Here is a 22,864-nt window from a genome sequence, read left to right on the forward strand (position 1 = left end):
TCCGAAAAAATAAAACAAAACAAACATGTGTGACAAAATGTTTTATTCTACACAATTAAAAATATGCTTTTCAATTGTGTGGTTCTTCTTTAATATCTTCCTTTTCTATCTGCTTTTTTATTTCTTTTTGTACCTTCTTTTTCCTCTTGTAATATTACCTACTGTATGTGCCTTCCTCCTTAGCTAAACAGTTTACTGGAAACCCCACCTTTACTGCCACTTCTAAGTCCTTGAGTCTCTGGTTATGGATGACTGCAGTGCAAACCCAGTGGTTGTTTTTTTCCTTTACCCCACCTCTCCCCACCTCCCCCATCCATTTCCCCGTACATTTACTTCATTGAAATTTCGGTTGCCATTTTTGTTGCTTAAGTCCTGTGTCACATGGGTTGTTTTGATTTACCTCCAATGCCTGTGTACCTGTGTACCTGTGTCCGCTAAGTGAAAAGCCTTCCATGGCTCTTTGAATCTTGCGCAAAAGCTTGTGCTGAGGAGGGGGTTGATGGGAAATTAGGAGAAGACACAAGGTGAGAATCAAAGTGGCACAAGTGTGGATCCGATTGGGGCTACAGCAGACGAGAGAAATGCCTCAGGTAAAACAGCAACTTGCTAGCTGTGTTAATGATTCTGCAGCCCCTATAGTACAAAAAAAGCAACCCAGAGGTTAAACCATATTACTTATATGACTTATAACTTTTCCTTATCTAGTCCAATTTTGTACACGTTGATTGACCTTGTGCCTTCTTTGCATAAACTGTGAATCAGTAATGACATTATATCCATTATATCTGCTCTGCTATACTGCATACAAATGCCCAAAGAGAATCTTTATTGACTGGATCAATTTAATACTTGGGACTTGAACTGCACTCAGTTTCACGGTGCAAACTGCGGAATCCAACAATCCGATACACTAATAATATTCAGGGGTCGGCCTTGTCACGGCCATGACAACCTAATAGGTTCTTTTCCACATCTTTCTTTGTCATCTATCATGGTCAAGTGAAGATAATCGAACAGACAATCAATGGCAAATTGGTCTGTTTTGTGTAGTTGGGGGATGTTCCAACACACGACATTGCCTACTATTAATACTAATACTCACATGACTTTTAAAATATACATAACCGTGTATGCAGCAGCTAATTTGTATCTAGCTATTTTTCAGGCATTATCTTTTTCATGAACATATATTCTGTCATTACTGAATTTAACTATTCTCTATGAATATACATGTAATATGAAAAATCACATGTATATAACAGGCTATACATGCTGATTCTATGAAGCAGATAAGAATGTATAGTTTGTTGTGGGAAATCCTGGGGGGAAAAAAGTTTTGTATTAGTGCTGTAGTAGTAGCTGTGTTGGTTTGTGATTGTGTGTAGATCTGCATTAGAAATAGATCACAGTACATGTGTTATCCTGTTGAGTTTGGAACTCTTTCTCAGCAATGCTTTTTAAAATGTACTGACATTTCAGAACAATGTCTGAGCACCCTTCCCAAAAATGCCTGCATAACCGTGGTGTGTTGATCATGTATTTCTATAAACTTTTATACGCATTTTGTATGGACTGCAATGTTATTTTGTGACTTCTGTTCTCATTGTTTTTTAAAGATGAGCACTTACATGGGCATGTATGCTTTCTTGACTAGAATGAGCGGTATTCTTGCAAGTACACCATTCTTGCAAGCACATCATTGGTTGCTCCTGGGGGGAGGGGGGGGGGGGGGGGGGGGTGGGGGGGCGCGGTAAACACCACAAATCAACTGATTGCAAACCATGCAGCTGTCTGTCAGTAAGCAAAGGAGACCGCAGGAGAGCTAGGAGAGCTGGCGCGAGCAACAACAAAAAAGACAGGCCAGAAATAAAAGTCTGCAGTGATACGGCCGGTGCGTTGCGCTCCTCGAAAGGGGGGTCAAGTTCACTGCAGAATGAGTCATTTCCGAAGGGGCGGTGAAGGAGCCGCATAAAAGAGCCAGCGAAAGAGACGTGTTACTGTGTAGTCGTGTCAGATGTAGTTCTCTGACGGCGGGGCGAGGATGCACGGTGCGAAGCCATTTCATTTCTCTTCTTCCCACCCAGCTTCAAGCGGGTGTCCTCTAAATAACCTTGAGACGACAGAACCTGAGACGAGCCAGTGCGCCTGCCTCCTACACGCCTGCGCTCAAATGCAGATTTGTGAACGGAGACCTTGCTCGCGCACTGTGTGTGTGTGTGTGTGTGTGTGTGTGTGTGTGTGCATGTGCGTCGTGAGTTAGGCCGAGCAGTGGCAGAGAGCCAAGCCCGGCTGTTCATCGCTAGTCCTGCAGGCTATTGGGCAAGTAGCACTGCAGGAGAAGGTGCCATGAATACTAATTGAAGTCACACACAGGCTGTTGAGCCTGCCTATGCGCATGCACACACACACACGCACGCACGCACACACACACACACCAAGGATCTGAGAATATACATCCTTCTGCTGCAACCACTCCTCACCCTGCCAGCACCCCCTCTCACTGTCACACACACAGAATATGTATCAGATCTCCTCACTGACTCCATACTAAGACAGAAGAGGAATAAGTGTCTGGATAATGTATAGCTTAGTTTATACAAGGCTCTCTAATTACATTTTTTACTTTTTTTCAGACGGAGGAGGGGTTACAGATAGAGAAGGTCTCAACAGTACAGAAATACTTTGAGTACTGTTCCTGTGTAGTATGGGAAAATGGGACAAAAACAGAAACAGGAAGCAAGTTATCCTTGTTCAAAGAGGTGGGGAGCGGGGTGCGTTAAATAAAGCGTGTGTTAGTGAATTATGAAAAATGTTTAAGACCGTTTCACAGGAATGCTGTTACCCTTTATGCCTATTTAGTCATAGCCGTTTTCTCTCTTCCTTCTCCTTTACATCGCTGTCGTGCTGGAAGACCATCACACGCTGTTGTATCTGTTGTTTTCTTTTCCGCTGGAGGGGAATGCAGATATCATTTCCCACGTCGCAACAGCAGCATACATCTTAATAATGGTGCTTCGTGGGCGGGGTCATCAGTGATTGACAGACCTAACAATTACAACAGAATTACATAAGGGTTTCTTTCTCCGTTGTTCCTGGTTCTACAGAAGGCAGCGTTTGATCATACCTGATAATAGTACAAAGAAAGTGGCTAGTGAGAGGTCATTTCATTAAACAATTTTGCTGTTAGAAGTCAGAGCAAATGGGACACTACATCTTTTATATGGATCTAATCCCACTTTGCTAAAATATATTCAAAAGAACTACTGATGTGTTGTCAAGGCACATGCACAGCTAAAAATATGAATGCTGATATGCTGCCCTTTGAGATGATGAAGTCAGTGGCCCTCTGTTAATTGTATCTGTCTCACAAACCATTTGCTCTTCTATTTGAAAAATATTTTCTTTTTGTCTGAAAATATCAGAAAATATGTTTTCTGTTCAGGTTCTGTAGTGCGTTGTAAATGGTAAATGGTTGGCATTTATATAGCGCCTTTATCCGAAGCGCTGTACAATTGATGCTTCTCATTCACCCATTCATACACACTCACACACCGACGGCGATTGGCTGCCATGCAAGGCACCGACCAGCTGGGGGTTAGGTGTCTTGCTCAGGGACACTTCAACACAGCCCGGGCAGGGGATCGAACTGGCAACCCTCCGACTGCCAGACAACTGCTCTTACAGCCTGAGCCATGTCGCCCCATGGCTACATGTCGCCCCCGCGTTGTAGGTATTATACGTTAAGACTCATTCCAAGAAAATTAGCATCATATTCCAAGTCAGTCTATATTAAGCATAATTTTAATTGTTTTTGAAAATTAAATATAAAGTAAATGAAATGAAATGAAAGTAGGCTTTTTAAAGGTTGTTATGGCTGTGCTGCCATGGTAATTGTCTGGCAAAGGGAATTAAGAGACGTAACAGAGAAAGCTAGGTCACCCATGTCTTTAATTGGGCCAGGAAAAAAATGAACACCCTTCGATTTAGCTAAGGCACACAGAACTATAGTTACAGTTGCAATCAAAATTACTCAACCCCCATTGCACATTAGGTTTATTGGCAAAATATACAATTTCTCAGCTGTTGGCAATAAACAAATTACACAAGAGCTGTTTTAAGTAGTTCAATGAAACATAATATTACAAAATATTACAAGGGTTTTTATCCACATTCAACACAAAATGCTACTTTTAATCACTACTGCAGTCTCAAAATTATTCAACCCCCTGTCTCAAGCACACCTGATGCAACTAATCAAAATTACCCAACCCCCTGTTTCAAGCACACCTGGTGCAACTAATTAGTTCAGGTGTGCTTGAGATAAAACACATAAATACCTGGACTGGCCAGGGGTTTGTTGAGAGTGACGTTTGATTGCATGTTAGAAATATGGCTAAGTCAAAAGAATTGTCCAAAAAGTTCAGAGAAGAGATCATTGCCTTGCACAAACAAGGAAAAGGATACAAAAAGATAGCAAAAGCACTGAATGTTCCTAGAGAGAGAGTTGGAAGCATAGTTCGCAAGTTTAAAGAACAGTGAACAGTGGCTACACTACCTAGACGTGGCTGCTCTAAAACCCTATAGTGACTGCAAAACACCTGCAGCAAGACTTGGTGGCAGCAGGCACTGAGGTTTCAGTTTGTACAGTAAGGCGCATACTGAACACTGAAGGGCTCCATGCCCGGACTCCAAGACAGACACCACTACTGACCCAAAAGCACAAGAAAAGTCGGCTCCAATATGCTCAAAACCATCTAAATAAGCCACAGAAGCTTTGGAATTCTGTTCTGTGGAGCGATGTACAGTCGCCTGACTTGAACCCCCTAGAAAATCTCTGGTGGGATTTGAAGAAGGCGGTTGCCAAACGCACACCCAAGAATATTACTGAACTGGAGGCCATTGCCCATGAGGAATGGGCTAAGATTCCTCAGGAACGCTGTCAGAAGCTGGTGTCTGGCTATGCATCACATTTGCAGCAGGTCATAACAGCAAAAAGGTGCTCTACTAAGTACTGAAAATGCTTGTCATGAAGGAGTTGAATAATTTTGAGACTGCAGTAGTGATTAAAAGTAGCATTTTGTGTTGAATGTGGATAAAAACCCTTGTAATATTTTGTAATATTATGTTTCATTGAACTACTTAAAACAGCTCTTGTGTAATTTGTTTATTGCCAACAGCTGAGAAATTGTATATTTTGCCAATAAACCTAATGTGCAATGGGGGTTGAATAATTTTTATTGCAACTGTATGCCGAAACAGTAACTCAGAATACATTTGCTAATGTAGCCCACTTTATCATCTTGATTTACTGATCATTTCAGATTTGAGAGAAGTAAATTGGATTGTTGTGTGGAACCCAAATTATTTTTCGGAACTTTTCATACCTGAGGATTCCAGCACTTTTTGAGGATTCCAGCACTTTTTTTGTAACTGGACAGTGATTACAATTTAAAACAATTTCTTCCAATACCTTCACAAGTACAAGAGAAGACAGATTGTGATTGTTTTATTTAAGACAATGCCAATACTTTTTACTTCAAAGGAGGTGAATCACGGAAATATTGAAATAAAGATAAAAAAGGATGGATGAATAAATAAGATCTGTCCCAGCAGCAATAGAGCTATTAATAACTATTCAAATGTCACTTCAGAGAGTTCCAAATGCTTCCTCCAACGGTCTGGCAGGAATATAGTCAAAAAAAGCTTCATAAGTTTGTAAAAACATTGCTGCTTCAGTCCACTTGTCAAAGCCATCATATCAAAAGATAAAGGATCTGCCACAATGTGAGATTTTGAACATCATAACAGAACCAGATTTTTATACAAATGATAAGAATTCACATTGAGCAGGTGAAGAATTGCAAATAGCATTCACAGAGGCTTTTATATTTATTTCACTACTGTCTGTATTTTAAAACTTTCAGCATTACGGCTCTTGCTTAGAACTCCTAGCTGCTATGAGCGTACATTTATTTTTAAAAAAAGGCTATGATTTAAAAGCAAAAAATTGTTTTTGTTCAAGCACAAGCAATGACTAAAATGGCATGTTTGAATCATTATTTCATATTGTCAGTGGTTAATTTACACAAGATAAGACAGGATGTAACAAAAAAGAACTGACAAAATTAAAGGTAGAATTTAAAGTGTTGCTGAGCCTCCTTTCATCAAATTTTAAATAATGCTTTCTGATTCTTTCTGCATACAGTAGTTATGTATGCAGTTTGAGTTTGCACTTAAAATGCCTGTGCTTAGATGTCGAGGAGCTTGCAAGCACCAGCAATGGCAGTGGCAACGAGATGAATGTTTAAGAAAACATCGCTGAACTTTATCGGTGATTGTCCAGAACTAAACCTGGCAGGACTGGATCTCAAAGTGATTCTGTTTTGATCTTCCAGTTTTGTAATGGAATTTTTTTTTGGTTTGGAATGTGACTTACTATTAACAGGCTTATTAATGAGACTGAGGGGCTTACTGCTACTAATATTGATTTCCATTTTTGACAAAGAGACACAGTGACACGGTGGGAAGCCTAATTTTACAAACAAGATGAAATGCTGTATGATGTATTGACGTACACAAACATGATTTTCTGATTACAATCCATTTCTACATGCAACGCTTTTACCGATGTGTTCATGCTCCCCTCCTACACAGCTCACGTACCGCCGAACAAAAACGTGGGACGTGAGTGCGACAGCACTGCAGTGCAGCTGACTAGTCTGTGTTTCAGAGCCCAGGATCAACTCCACCGACGACATGGAGCTGCCCAAGAGCGGCCCCGTCTCCCTGCAGTGCAACCTGACCAGCGCACAGAGCCCCCCGCAGGAAGCCTTCTGGATGAAGAACGGGGAGACGATCTCTGAGACGACCAAGGAGCTCAACAACACCGAATACAGGCAGGCCTCTCCGCTTCTTAGGGCAGTAGAGCCAGACGAAGACACTCTGGCGTGTTCCACAGGGTTTTGTTTTTGGTAACAGGAGCGGCCTGTAGCGGCCTGGTTAAGGTGCATGCCTGGGACCCGCAAGGTCGGTGGTTCGATCCCTGCTGTAGCCACATTAAGATCCGCACAGCCGTTGGGGCGTTGAGCAAGGCCCTTAACCCTGCATTGCTCCAGGGGAGGATTGTTTCCTGCTTAGTCTAATCAACTGTCCATAGCTCTGGATAAGAGTGTCTGCCAAATGCCATTAATGTAATGTAACTTCAGGAGTCTAAATTCAAATGCTAGTTATTTCAGCATCAAGTAATACATTATTTAATCAAGAATATCAAGTTCATTTGAAAAGTTGCTAGCACTGCAAACTGTAATAAAAAAGTATTTTTAGGGTGAACTAGACCTGTAACTTGCCAAACTGTCTGAAGATAAAGCTGATGTATCTGATTTATTTGTCAGTAAGTTCAGGATAAATGTATTTTTTAACCCAGGCCAGAATGTTTGTGATGTAGGAAATTAAATAATTACAGAAACACAGCGTGCGCATTTCTGGACCGGATAAGATGTATAGAGGCACTGAAAACTCCATCCTAACCAGGATCCTAACCAGTTTTATGATGCTTTGCACAGGATCCTGAAGCCAAGGGCGGATGATGCGGGGCAATACGTGTGCGTTTTCACCTTTGACCTGTTGCCACCTGCTAACGCCACAATTGATGTCAAAGGTACTCCAAAATACCGCTTGTTTTATTGAGGAGACAGAAAGGGTCATTTTTTGAGCACTTTTGCTAGCCAGCCCCAGATTCATTTTGTGGCATATGCGTTACACGCCACACACTCGGCCTTCCATTCGCCTATTACACTTACATATATTATACAGTACTGTGCAAAAGTCTTAGGCACCTGTATAAAATTCTGTCCAGATAAGATAATTTCAAAAATAATGCAATGAAAAGTCCTAAATAAATGTACTATACATTTTACATTACATTTGAGTAATTTGGCAGAATAGTTAAAAACTGAATCAAATCAATATTTTTGTGACCACCCTTCAGCGTTAAAACTGCATCACTTCTCTGAGATATAGAACCGCAGGACAGCGTTGGCTAAGACAATCAGCAGGGATGTTGTTCCAAGCATGTTGGAGAACTTGCCACAGTTCTTATGTTTCAGTTTTTATGTAAAAAGTAGTCAATTGCTTACAGTAATATGTTACTTTTTAAAATTAAATACAAAAATGTCTCTGTAAAATGAAATCTTTTGAAAAATGAATATTTGGAAATCTCAAATGTGTTCTTTTATACTAACACAAACACACACAAAAATAAACATATATATAATAAAGTCTAGGGTGCCTAAGACTTGTGCACAGTACTGTATATTATACTTACCTCAAATGAACTAAACATATATAATCCATATTTCATTTATTGTGTCACACATACGCAATTTCATATGCTTTTTCAAGGGTTCAATGGCCTTCTGGTTAATAGCCCAGCTGGCCAAAGAGGCACTCCTCATTCCTCTACAATAAATACAAATGGACAGAATTTTGTTAACAGACTTTCTACATCTACGTCTCTGAAGGGCAAAACAGATCAATCTGTTTGGGATGTAAAGATTCTGCCCATTGTTGATACTATGAAACACAAGCTTGTGTGCCTATGTGTGGATGCTGTATCCTTGGGGGGCCTTGTTAATTTGAGTCTCTGAGTGAGCTTTGTGCTCTCACTTGATAAAAAACCATCATTGTTGTTCCCTATGGTTTGTCTCATCGTACTAGTTTTCTGGCATTTAAGATTGAGACTGAATTAAAGTGGTAATAAGCTGATGTGGCCCTGTTTGCAAATAGCTCTTTCAGATCGGCTGAGTGGCCTGTTCTATTCACAGAACTTAAATAGATCTTAAATCTTGACTGGGTGATTTAGAATTGCGGACAACATAATCAATTCAGATCACTGAACTTTAGATGTGCTTAAATTCATACTGTGCCATGACTTGATGTTATGCTGACAGTGATCATAATTTAGTAGAGCATAGCAGGATCATAGGTCTAGAAGGATGGAAAATTAAGAAATCCAAAATAAAAAAATAAATAAAAACGATGAAAAAACAAGCTTTTTGCTGTTTTGCCATTTCATTGGTGGCTTTCCAGTAAATTATGAGTTTTTTGGCATTTGGGCATTTGGTTGGACAGGTTTATTTACTAACAAGGATGATTTCAATAATTGATAATTATATCTGGCTAGTTCTGTGAAATTATGTCACTTTTACATTGATACCATACCGAGAGGTTTTTGGTCTCTTTGAAACAACTCTGCTGTGAGCAGACCTGGGTTCAAAAAGTATTGTTTTGGATTCAAATACTTTTCTGTGCTCTGTTGATCTTGCCTGGTGCATTTGTGCCGGCAAAGAGGAGCAGATGGGTGGAGTTTATACTACACTTCATTTGTTCCGAAACACCAGGCAAGCTTAATCAAATTCAGAAAGGTACTACAAGTACTATTGTAACCCAGGTCTGGCTGCGAGTGTTTAATTTGTTGTGGTGGGCGCTGCTCTGACGCCGGACTGTGGCGGCCATGACACTCCCTTCTCCCCTGCCCACGGCGCAGCAGCAGCAGATGGAGGATCGGGCGCTGCTTTGGGATTAAGCCCCTGGATCCAAGCCCAGACTTTTCTGATTGCAGGAATTCATCATCCAGCATGATAATCTGCTGAGAATCTGCGTATATCTGTGTCTCCCAGTCTTTCATTAAACATTTTTCTTTCCCATACAGCTTGCTAATCACATGTAATGAGAGATGAGTAATGATAAATACCCTATCGCTTTGTGCAATCGTGTTCACGATTAGGTGTATGCAAAACGATGTACGTAAAAGTTTCACAGTGAATGTTTTTGCAGTGAAAAGCCAGTGAAAAGTGGTAAAAATGCCCTCAAGGCTATCAGGTAAAAACCTGACTAAATTTCATTGAAAAGTGAAAGCTTTCTCCAGAACTAGGACGCTGCCAGGCTATATACGGGTAAAACCTGAGCTATATTGGGGTAGCCTAGTCCGGTTATGTCAAGACATCTCTCAACCTAGATTTGCATCCCTCTAGATGTGTAGATTTTGGCTTTTGCTCACTGGGGTATGGCCTAGTCTAAGGTCTAGGTGATAACTTACATTGTCGGTTCCCACCGCTTCCTACCTGTCTGACTGAGGCTGTCTTTCTGTGTGTCCCAGCTGCTCCTGATATCACAGGCCACAAGCGCAGTGAGAACAAAAACGAGGGCCAGACCGCCTTACTGTATTGTAAGTCTGTGGGATACCCCCATCCTGTGTGGACCTGGTACAAAATGGATGCAGGCATGTGTGTGGTAAGCCCCCTCTCCACATCCCAATCTGAAGCGTTCCTGTATCTATGACAGGGGTCAGCAACTCATGGCCCTCGAGGGCAGAGAACCGCCGCTTTTCGGCCGTGGCTTTACCTGGGAGTCAGGTGTGAAGACAGTCTGGCCAATCCAAATCATTAATTACCCGGGAGAACAGAAAACTAGAGCTGGATTAGTATTTGAGGGCCAGAGTTGATGATCCCTGATCTATGGGTTATTGTGTAACGGACAGCACTGCAGGAAGGAAAACAGGAGGATAGCCACTGCAGAGATTCAATCAGAATGAAAAAGTAGAAAAATGGTACTGTAAGTAGAACTATGAGCGTGAAATATAAAGAAGATTAAATGAGTACTCCACCTTAGGTGATATATATTAAAGTTGAATCCTTTGCGGTGAAAAGCTGATCATTTGCTCCACTGGCCCACGGAGATCCTTTATACGGAGATACCCACGGAGATACATCTGTCACCCTCTCTATTTCTACTCTCTCCCACTCTCTCCCTCTCTTTCCCTCCAGGAAATTGACAACTCCTCCGGGCGGATTTTCGTCAGCAACAAGGACAACTACACGGAACTGAGCATCGAGAACCTGGACATCAGGAAGGACCCGGGCGAGTATCTGTGCAACGCCACCAACGTGATGGGCAGCAGGTCCATCCGCTCCATCCTGAGGGTGCGCAGCCACCTGGCCCCGCTCTGGCCCTTCCTGGGCGTGGTGGTGGAGATCCTCATCCTGGTGGTCATCATCGTGGTGTACGAGAAGCGCAAGCGGCCGGACGAGGTGCCTGACGGTAAGCCTCGTCTCGCCCTGTCCGGCAGTGCCAGTGCTGAGGTCTTGGCCTCTTTCTATACGCCCCTCCGGTCACACAGAAATGAAGTTCCTCTATTGTTCAGACCGCGGCGGGTGTCCAGTCTTGTCTGATTGGCCCGACGTGAAAGCGGGATTTTGTCCTAGTCCTGCGCCGAAATACATGGCTCAGCTGATCTGCTAAACGTGGTCTTTGTGACCTTAATTAAGACCCTGCATCCTCAAATGAGGACATTACAATTTGACTTCCCTGAGCTTTATGCAGTATTTCTCTGAGCATAAATGAAAATTCAATAAAATATATATTTTGAAAATATTTTCACTACAGCATGTTTTTATCATCCAAGACATTTGTATTATGTGAGGAAAATAATTATACTTTCCTCCTGGGTCTCAGGATGTCAATTTGTCAAATGAGCCATTTCAGTACAAGGGTAGGACAATGGCCTGCACACAAGATATCACCGATGTTAACTTGGGTAATGTTGGACGCCACTGAATTAGGGAGAGGTGGGAAGCGGTCTGTACCTAATGCGTTTATGCCTCTACCTCTCATTAGCTTGTATTGTTTTTTGCGCTGTAGGGAAACCTTTGCATGCTCCTTCAGTGCAGGTGCAGGGATCATCAAATCTGGTCCTCAAAATCATGGTTTTCCTTTCTCCCGGGTAAAAAAACAATTTGTGTTACTGATTCGCCAAACCATCTTCACACCTGACTCCCAGGTAAAGGGAGGGTGGAAACCAGCAGTTCTTGGCCCTCGACGACTGTGATTTGATGATCCCCGACGTAGGGTCAAGGGAGGAATTACTGAAAGCTGTAGCGCCCCTGCCCTTCATCAGCAGACGGCTGCAGATGTCGTTTGAATTTTTCTTTACATCGTTCAGAACCTCAAACCATATTTATGTGCTGGACAGGTTTACACCACTGAAGCTTCAGCCTCCCTGATTTATACCCTGAGAAATGTGATTACTCCATGTAGGTGGAGGTCGCTGACCTTGGGTTAGTAATTGCTGCCTAGGGACGTTCCCCCAATCCGCTCAGTGGGGGCTGTGGGAGGGACCTGCCCTGCATGAGGGGGGCACTGCGTACTGTTACCACCACAAATCCACACGCATGTTGACGTGACCTTTGCAAACCTGCATGACAGAACCGAGAGGAACTCTCCCCCATTCATTAACATTGAGGAAGCCTACCATACAGTAAGAAAGCCGCAGAGGTGATGAAGGGGGAAATGGCTGTTAAAAGCCAGAGTAAATGTCACTTTAAGAAATAACCAAAGACAGGCAGGTCACCCCTAACGGTGTACGCTAAATATTAACAATAAAAAAGGACTCTCATTTCATTTGCAAAATTGACTGAGTCGTTGACTGGAAACATAAATAAATTCATAATGCACTGAATTTAAATTAATGTTCTGAACTGAATGAACCGAAATGATATTGAATGTGGAGTTGACTCTCATGGTTAATGCAGTTAGGAAAATGATTGCTTAAGTAGGGACATTTGATGGAAGCAAATGTAAGGATGGAAATTATACTTTCCCCAAAGGGCAGATTGCCCTTTGATTATTAAAATACATTTCAATGACTGAATAATAAAAATAATTATGCACATTTGTTTTGTTGTTGCCTTAATACAACTGGCAAGTGTCACATTCAATCACCATATTAATCCTTTAACTAGCCCTGTTGCCAAAGATTATTTAAATGATTAGCTGAAAAGTCAGACTTGAGAAAAACAAATAAATCATTCATCAATGCTGCATATTCTTCCTCATTATAATGCAAAACGAATTGCTGTGCACCTAACCCTACTGTTTTCCCTCTCTCTAAGGTAAGTATTTGAATTGTATTTGCAAATGTAGTGTTTCTCTGAATGCATTTTCACCTTTTCCATATTTATACCATTCTACACCAAAAACATGCTGACATGAACAGTGGTTAATTGACCACAGCTGGTCCAAATGTACCAGATCAGTAGCTGTGTTTCTATTTAGCCAGAACTGATATGATTTAAGATTCCCAATTTTGGTGTGATGTGGCTAATGCAAATGAGCACTGTGCACATAAAACAAGTTTGTTGAATTCTTGGAAGCCCTTTAACTATACAGTGCTAAATGCAATGATAAGTGACTTGAAAGAAATATTTAATATTTGCAGAAAAATACCCTTAAATTAGTTTCAACAATGATGTTTGTTTTAATTTTAGAGCATTATGTGGCATGCTAAAATCATGTGATGCTGCTTTCTTCCCGATAAAAAGCCATTTCAACACAGGTCTGGGGGTTGCACCTTTTATTAATTTGATACACAGGTCTTGCTGTTGCATTTTGTTAATTTGATACACAGGTCTGGGTGTTGCCCTTTGTTAATTCTATCCACAGGCCTTGGTGTTCTTTTGTCAATTCGATACACAGGTCTTGGTGTTGCCTTTTGTTAATTCCATCCACAGGCCTGGCTGTTACATTTTGTTCATTCGATACACAGGTCTGGGTGTTGCCTTTTCCTAATTCCATACACCAGTCTGGGTGTTGCCTTTTCCTAATTCCATACACAGGTCTGGGTGTTGCCTTTTGTTAACTTGAAAAACAGAACATAGTGTTGTGTTTTCACTCCAAGGTAGATTGACAGCAACATTATAAAGCAAATGTAGCTGCTACCCATGGATTACTTCTCTTTGTTTCCATGTACGTTCATGTTGACCACACAGTATTATTAAAACTTGTGTTATGTATTATTAAAAATATTATACACACTGTACACATGCATATACTACACACTGTGTATGTTTCCTCCACTGTGGTACAAGGAATTGAAACAGAAAATGTCCAACTTAAGTTACCATAAAATGAGTCCTCTGAAGGACACGAAGAGGCATGACCAAGCAAGAGCCCCCACCTTCGCATGCCTCCTTCATGATTTAGCACAAATCTAATGAGCACTTTATACAAACCAGGGGCTGTTTTCCATTTATTTTTTAATATTATTAGTGCTGGGCCTGGGGAGGTTGATGAATGGGCTGGGTTTTCCCATAACTATTTTAGAGCTGAAAAAAAGAATGAGCAAGGATATTTGGGAAAATATTTTCTTTTGACTCAATGGGTTGTTATGACTTCTTTTTCCCCCCCTTTCCAAATGGCACCATGACCTAAACATGGGTGGTAAGTGAGAGATTCTGCATGCCTCGAGAATTTGCCTGATCTATCAGCTTCTATCAGTCTCTACAACTATCCATCCAGACCATTATGTGATACCCGTTTTTTTTCTCGTTTTTTTTTTTTATCAAGGCCTATTTATTTTTTATTATGCTTTTTAATGTGCCCTGAGCTACAGGCTGTATCCATCCATGTCCATGGCTAGTTTCGAACATAAGTCATCACATTTCAAATCATGAATTGTCCCTTCCCTGTGTATTTTATTTCCAACCACTGTATTTTTATTTGTCATTTTCTCAGTTGCCTGTCATTTTTACATATTTTGTTTGACACGGTATGGAGGGGTGGGTGACTTCACAATTTAAGGCTGCAGGTCACAGCACAGAAATGATATCTTCTTATCTCAGGCCTTCAGCCAACATTGCACAGCTTAAAGCGAAATCACCCACTTCCATAAATATGAAGGCGTTACGATTGTTAGTGCACTTTGGGACCATGAAAGTGCAATAAACTGCTAAGAACTGCTTTCAGTAAGGAAATGCTTCTCACTGATCAGCAACATTTTGTGAGCGTCGGCTTTGTGAATGAGCATCCTATACTGTTCTGGACAACACAATGCCCTACACCTGTCATGGATTTCAGCCTGCTCGGTTATTTTCCAGGTGTTGCCTCTTGTGGTCGCGAGAGGGCACTCCTGCCTTTTTTTCAGTCTCTCCGGCAATTAGCGGACTTGATCATTTGCAGGTGCACTCTGTTCTATTTAAGCTCTGGTATCCTCTGACTCGGGGCTTTAGTGTCACATTCTGTCACATTTCAAAGCCAGCTAGACATTCTGTCACGTTTCAAAGCCAGCTAAGCCGGAGGACTGAATTTCCCTGAATTCAGGCAGTCATTTTCGTTTACCCTAGTTTACCCCACTCCCTCATAGTACACCAAAGCCATAATGGAGGGACCAGTGACCCCGGCGGGTTTGGATCCAGTGCTGGCTACACAGCATGGTTCTTTGGCCACTCATGAGGGGGGTATGCAAGTTCTCCAGGTGCAACAGCAGACCACGTTTACTCAGCAGGGCAACGAGTTGGCCAGCTACGCAGTCAGGACCACCATCTGGTGACCGCAGTCTCCCAAAAACCTGTACCTGATAACCCTCTGAACCTACCCACTCCTGTCACTGCCAGGGAGCCCAAGCTCCAGGTCCCGTTGCGCTATGACGGACAGTCGAGAAAGTGTCGTGGCTTCCTCTTCCAGTCTTGAATTTGTTGAACAGTCCCGGTTCGCCTCCCATGACTTGTAGGCGACCTTTATTTTAACCCACCTGACCGGGACCGATCTCGCCTGGGCGGACCCGCTCATCCGTTCTAACGGCCAAATCATCGGTGACGAGGATCTCCTAATGATGGAAATAGCCGTGGTCTTCAACCATGACTTCTCAGATCAGTAAATGGCTGAGATTAACCCACCTCTGTCAGGGTAATGAGACCATGGTAGGGTTCTCTATTACCTTCTGGGCTTTGACCAGCAAGACACGGTGGACTGAGAGTCTCTCTTCCTGAATGCACTTGCGAATCTGGTCAAGGCACTTGCACAAGAAGGCACTTCTTGAACCACATTCCACATTCGATGCCTTGATGCCCACAGCTGTCCGCATGGACAATCGGCTCCGGGAACGGGAGAGAGAGAGAAAGATCAGGAGAAGCCACCCTTCTCTGTATGCACCCCCTTTTGAGGTTACCCCTGCAGCTTCCTCTGTGGTCCCGAGTTATGACGAGCCCATGCAAGTGGCTCATTACATGACACCCCGGAATCACAGTCCAAGGGAGTGAAGTGTACTGCTGGCGTAGGGGGCACATTAAGGGGGCCTGCCCGAGGTTGACTAGAAACAGGGGGTCTCACTGAGGGGGCGAAAGCTATCAGCGAGACACAGCTCTAAAACTTTTGCACCCTCTTGGCGGTCCAGCTAAGTGCCAGTGCTCCCAGAACACCGAGGCATTTATTGACAGTGGACTAGGGAAGAGGGAATACCTGTTCGCTCCCTAGCACAACCCCGCTATGTCTCTGCCCTGGACGATTGGCCATTTCAAAATGTCGTGAAAGAGATCACCGCTCCATTGGTCGTGCACGTGTTGCTCATACTGAGCATGTTCCGTTGTTTTATTGACTCCTCCGCCTATCCTCTGGTCTTGGGGCACTCCTGGCTAGTTCGGCATAAGCCACAGGTGAAATAGGGCCAGTGTGGGAATGCCATCCTCTGCTGGGGTCACCAGTGAATGCTGCATTGTTGGCTTGCATTACATTAGCCCTCCCACATAGTTGCAGGTTCGGGTGAGAAGTGGGGGGGACAGTAGGGATGAGGAAGCTGATCACAGCTGGTCTTCTCTGACCTCTGGAGGAAGGGAGGAGAGTCTGGCCTGGGATTCGCTGGCCTACTGGAATACCTCTTTGGGTTGGGGGAGACGAGCATGATGGGAGCACTCAGCTTTCCTTTGCCAGCGGCTGTCTTCAGCAAACAATGTGCTCTCACTAATGGCCGACATTGGCTCAGGCGGTAAGAGCAGTCATCTGGCAGTCGGAGGGTTGCCGGTTCGATCACGCTCTAGGTGTGTCTGGGTGTGTCGAAAACACCTAACACCTAAATGCTCCTGACATGCTGGTTGGTGCCTTGCATGGCAGCCAATGGCCGTTGGTGTGTGAGCATGTGTATGAATGGGTGACTGATAAGCATTTTGGATAAAGGTGCTCTATATATTCTAACTATTTACCATTTACCTTGTCACCACGTCGGCTCTACAACTGTGTCATGAACCGGTTTGCTGTGCTCTCTAACGATTCCAGAAAGCACCGCTATGAAGAAGTATATAGAGGAGGCATTGGCGAACGGGTTTATCAGACTTTCTACTGGCCTTGGCTTCTTTTCTGTGGAGAAGAAGGATGGAGAGCCGAGACCCTGCATTGATTACAGGGGATTAAACAACATCAAGGTCATGAACCGTTACCCCCTCCCTCTCATGAACTTGCGTTTGAATGTCTCCAGGGAGCGTCTGTTTTCAAGGAGCTCGATCTCTGCAACGCCTATAATTAATGCACATGTGCAAGCTTTCAACACTCGTTTTAAACACCGCTATGAGTCTCTTTAAGGAGCCAGTGTACAACGTGCTCAGGGAGATGTTGGAGAAATTTGTGTTCTCCTCTTTAGACGATATTTAGATTTTCTCAGCCAATCTCATGTCAGACAGGTCCTCAAGGCTCTGCTGAAGGTCCGACTGTTTGTGAAGGCAGGAAAAATGTGTTTTCCACTCAGAGACGGTCTCTTTTCTGGGATTTGTCGGAAAGTGCAAATGGTGCAAATGGATCCAGAAAACGTTTCGGCAGTCAGGGACTAGCCTACCCCCGAGTCGGTAAAACAAGTTCAGCACTTTTGGGTTTTGCAAATTTCCTCCCAGCGTGGTTTTAGCATGGTTGTCACACCCATCACAGCGCTGACAAAAAGATGGCCCCTTCACGGTTCCAATGGACTCCCAAGGCAGAGGCTACCTTCGCTGAGTTGAAGAGAAGTTTTGAATCCTCAAATACATTAACGGCGACAAATGCCGCAATTCGAGGAAAGCCCGCTGGTCCTTATTCTTTGCAAGATTCAATTTCATTCTGACTTACCAGCCGGGGTCCAAAAAAATGTGAAGCCAGATGCGCTTTCCTAGGTCTTCGACTGGTACAAAGACGAGCACCTGGCCGATGCTATTATCCCTGTGGCGTGAATCTTGGGACATTGAGTCTCTGGAGTGGGGTGCCCCGCGACAAGAGCCGGATGCATGCGGAGGACCCCCTAATCACCTGTTTGTTCCCTACAGGGTTCGCTATAGGGTTCGCTCTCATCCCAGTGTCCACTGCACTAAAGACTTTTTTGCAAGGTGGTTTTGGTGGTTCAGGGTGGAGAGGGATGTGCAAGTTTTTATTTCTGTGTGCGCACACAACTCACCAGCTGGGCTCTCATGCCCACTGCCTGTCCCGAGTCGCCCTTGGAACCACATTGCCACTACCCCTATCCGGTCACACTACATGGTTAGTCATGGTGGTGGTCGAGGTGGCCCATTTTCCCTCGGCAGATATCGTTCACCATTTCTGTTTCTTTTTTTCACCCGTCGTGTTCCTGTCTCCGTGGCGTGCCCTGAATGCAGGCAGTCACTTTTGTTTATCCTATTTTTCTCTCGCCTCTTTCTGTTGCTCCTTTATTTATTGAGGAGTGAGAGGCTGAGTTTTCCTTTGATCTGTTTGTCAGATTCCTTGCTCAAATCTGTTGAGACTTATCACTCTCTTTTCCAGGTTGTTTCGTGTTGCCAAGTTTTTTTTTCCCTTTTCGGTTTCCCTCTTCCTATATTCCTAGTGGTTATCCCAGGAACCGTGGGTAACTCATTGATCCCCTCAGTCGCATCTGGTCCTCCGACCCCACTCCCTCACAACACCCAGAGGAAAGCCCCTGGTCTGCACTGGATTTACTGTATTTGCAGAAGTGAGCGGGGGAAGGGGGTTATGATAGATTATTTTCACAATGGTTTTATAAACAGAATCAGAGATGCAGATGGAATCAAAACTCCGCTCCAAGGTCTCACTTTCACGGAACTTTAGGATTTCTCCTCTTGCGTTCAAGAAGACGCGGTTGTTTTAGAGTCATCTACCGCAGCCTCATCACTGCCTCTTATTTTGTGATATGCATTGTTTTTAAAATGGAAACAATGCCCTTCCCCCATCTGTAAATATGTTCACATCTCACCCAGCTTGCAGCTTTTAAGCGATAACCCCTCACTGGTTTTCAGTTGAAGGTTATAGTTTTGTCTTTTATTTTTTTTGTCTATTTTCCAGAAAGAAATACACAATCGTTCTTATCAGTGTCTGTCCTTCTGATTTAGATTGCAGTTTTGATATGTATTTGTGTCTTGGTCTGGTCTACCCAGTCACTTAGCTCTGGCAGCTGTGGGGGATGGGGAACGGCAGAGGCCAAATCACTGGGCTCATTCCAATCACTTATTTTTCTCTTTTTTTCCCCTTGCTCTTGACCCAGAAATCGATCAAAGTCTGCCATCATTAAGGACATTCCAACCCATTAAATGTTTCTTCTAGGAGCTAAAAGTTAGGAATTCAAGGACATTCTATTTGCCTAATTCACGCTCTCAATTTCCCCATCTTCACTTGTTTTTCTAGCCTCTCCCAATGGGTGGCGCTAGGAGTAGAAAAAGCAAGGAAAAGAAAAAAAATAAGCGATTTGAATGAGGCCACTGATTTTAGTGCCCGTGCCTGCTCCCTCTTCATGTGACCATGCTGCCAAAATGCTGTGTAGGTGCGCTTCCATACCTGTTCATATGCAAAACCTGTGGAATCCTCCTGCCCTCAGGCCTTCAGCAGGTAGCCAGGCCTTCTCAGTCAATTATACTGTAAACACGCTCTCTCTTATTTACATATTTTGTGCCACAGCATACGCACGGCACAGTACAATCTAATATATCCGCTGTGGCTTCACCTCATTGTCACATGTTGTCCAGATGCGTGATGATGCAAATTATGTCACGTGTTAACTGAACCACAGCACAGCAAGCTGCAGTCAGAGCTTTAAGTGGTTTTACATTAGTCCATATTACCCTAAACAAATCACAGTTCATGCACGCAATTGAAAGGTGGACTATTTAATGCAGAAAACGATGTGCTCAGTGTAAAAATTATTCTTAGGGTGTTGAAACTCTCACTGAGCCTAAAGCTATATATGGGGATTGCATTTACGTCAAATAAAATTATAGTCCATGGAACAGCACTGCTGTCACAATGTATGGTAGCCTACACAATGTCAATTCAAACATGCATGTTTTTTCATTAGTCAGAAGAAGCAATGTAAGTTATTCATGGGCAGTAAAATCTCACAGAGGCGTTCTGCCTCATTTACTTTTATATCTGGGAGAATCCATACGTTTGGTCAAAGTTCAAATTAGGCAGAAAGCTGGTGTCAGCAGCATTCCACACTATATATGTTAATTTAATTTATTTTTTATTGTTTGTCTGGTCCATTTTTCTACTCTAAAATGACTGAACCACTGGAACTTGAGGACAATATCAACTGCACCGGCCTTTGAGTTGCAGAAATGAAGCTATTGCCTCTGGAAATACAAAAGTCCACATCAGTTGCAGTACTTCACAAAGGCCATTTTACAGTGCGCTGTGGTTACCATGTAACAGCGATTTTTATTAAATTTTCTGAAATTTTAGATCACCATCTAACAAAAATAACAACACTTCTACTAAAAAGTAGAACTGGTTTTATGGTTGTAGATGCGGGTTGTGCCCTTGACTTGAAAACTACGTGTCAAGTCATCTAACTTTGTTTTCCTTCTTTCCTTCTACCTACTCCTTGCCTGCCAAAGATGACGAAACAGCGGGACCAATGTAAGAACCAGAAAAATCGGCACGCTTCTCTGTGTAAAATACTCCTTTCTCTGGCGCTTTGCAGATGTAGAGCGCTTGGCACCCTCATGACTGTCAGATTTTAACATGCTAACCAGTGCTTTGGTGAGGACCAGCCAACAGTTGGTCGTAACAGTATGGCAGTCAGGAATGTAAGAATGCAACTGCATTTTGTGTAACGTATTGTTGCATTAAAATGGGTTACTGCAGGAACCACCCAAACCACAAGTGATGAGGACCTCTATACAGCATCCTTTCTAAAATGCCTGTGAAGGACACCTGACAAAACCTATTGTAGGCACTCAATAAATCTAGGCGGAAACTAATTTCATTCACTCACATTGCCAGGCAAATACTAATTAATCTTTAAATGATGTCGTTTGAAGTGCTTTCAAGGTTAAATGTTGCTACATTACAATGTTTTGTAATGCTATTTTGTAAGGCTATCTGTTTATTATTTGGGCAAAGTTCAACCTCATTTAAGAAGAAAATAAAACTGTCTGACAGTCCTTTGGAATAGGGTGGTCTATTGTAATCACATGTATGCAAGTTAAGATGAATACACAGCATATGTGATACAGACTGTGGAAAGTCAAAAAAACGTTTTTTTTGTTTTGTTTTTGGCTTGCTTAAGGCAAGCAGAAAGCGTGGAACATCCAGACACAAATTTTGAAGGCAAAATAATGATTTGCGCTATTCTGGTTAAATGCCCCTGAAAGTAACTTATATCATGGTCTTCGCTCCATCAGGAAAACAAATTCCACAAACAACCACAAAGACAAAAACCTGCGCCAGAGGAACACAAACTAAGCAGAGTGACGGCAGAGTGAGTACTTTCTCCCGGACTACCTACATGCTAGCAACGCTCCTTCTGCCAGGAGTAATCTATCCAGACTGTAGTCTCATTAATAACAACTGCCTTCGACACAAAGCGTACTACTGCATCAACCACCCACCTTTACCATTCTATTCAAACTGAGGTAAAAGCCAGTACGACGGGTCTCCATTCGACTGCTGGCAGGAAACAGTTCTAGGGGAAACATATCTCCTCAGTTAAAAAAAAAAATTAATTTCCAGATGTCTAAATGACATTAATATCTTAATGTACAGGAAACTAGGATGAAGGCTCATGGGAATTTTCAAAGAAGCATGTCTATTTTTGAGTATGACCGTTAACGCCGCACCACTGAATGTGGAGGGCGTAGTGGCTGTTTTCAGCATGCCTTGTTCAGTCTTAACTTGAAAACACTGGGAGGGATATAACTGAAACATGTTACGAAAATGTACACATTTTTTCTCTGTGTTCTAGATGCTTTTTATTTTATTTATTATTTATTTCGATCATTTTCGTGGGCAAAGAATATATAAACTTTTTTGCCTAAAATATATGGACTGTATGATATTAAGAAATGACTTTTTGTTGGATTGTTAAAAAGCTTTGCACAGAATGGATTATACTTGTTATATATTGTTTTTTAAAGCAAAACCTTGAAAGCTTCCAGTAGGAACAAAAAAACGGGCTTTATTCTGATACAAATACATTTTGTACATCCTATCATTCCATGGCATATGATTTGAAACAGTGGTGTTGAATAATGAATATTACAGTTCAGTTACAATGTAAGGGCTTCATGGTGTCCAGCAGTATTTAATCAAGGAGATTTGAATGAAGTAAATCTACTATGTATCCAAGTCCTGAAAATTGCAATTAAATGGTTTCAATATTATTTCCTATAGTAACTTAGATGTCTTGTACATGTTACACATAAGTGTTAATTAAGATAGCAAGTCTGTATAAACTTCATTTTATAATGGACATTTTTTTTCATTGCATTGAAAATACTGTACAGCATGGCTAATATCCTATGCAATATTTATTCATATAGGCATATTCAAAGTTTCAAGGCGAGAACATTTGATTTTCTCAATAATAAAGCTTTAATGTTGTGGGATCACTCTTTACAAAACTGGTGTACTGTAATACACTACTGTAGCTGCATGACTTCTCGATAAATACCGTGTATAAGTGTGTTGCGATGGAAATTGACCTACATTAGGGTGGACAGAAGGAGGGTGTAACAAGCCACAAAAAAAACATGTGAAACTGATCATTTTTAAGAATAAACTGCTCCAAAGTATGAACGTGTGGTTTCTT

General features: G+C 42.4%; 1 protein-coding gene across 3 annotated transcripts in view; it reads left to right on the top strand.

The window, feature by feature from the left end:
- Window positions 1-22,847, top strand: part of LOC133130094 (neuroplastin-like) — a 36,601-nt gene extending 13,754 nt beyond the window's left edge. For 2 of the 3 annotated variants that reach the window (XM_061244341.1, XM_061244339.1), the window contains 6 exons: window positions 6,731-6,896; window positions 7,563-7,657; window positions 10,157-10,290; window positions 10,824-11,097; window positions 20,670-20,691; window positions 21,459-22,847. In XM_061244341.1, coding sequence (XP_061100325.1) covers window positions 6,731-6,896; window positions 7,563-7,657; window positions 10,157-10,290; window positions 10,824-11,097; window positions 20,670-20,691; window positions 21,459-21,519 — 752 coding nt within the window. In that variant the 3' untranslated portion in view covers window positions 21,520-22,847. The remainder of the gene's footprint in view (window positions 1-6,730; window positions 6,897-7,562; window positions 7,658-10,156; window positions 10,291-10,823; window positions 11,098-20,669; window positions 20,692-21,458) is intronic. The other variant, XM_061244340.1, reaches the window with a different exon arrangement.
- The last annotated feature ends 17 nt before the right edge of the window (window positions 22,848-22,864 follow it).

Source organism: Conger conger, chromosome 6, assembly GCF_963514075.1.
Source record: "Conger conger chromosome 6, fConCon1.1, whole genome shotgun sequence".
NCBI lineage: Eukaryota > Metazoa > Chordata > Actinopteri > Anguilliformes > Congridae > Conger > Conger conger.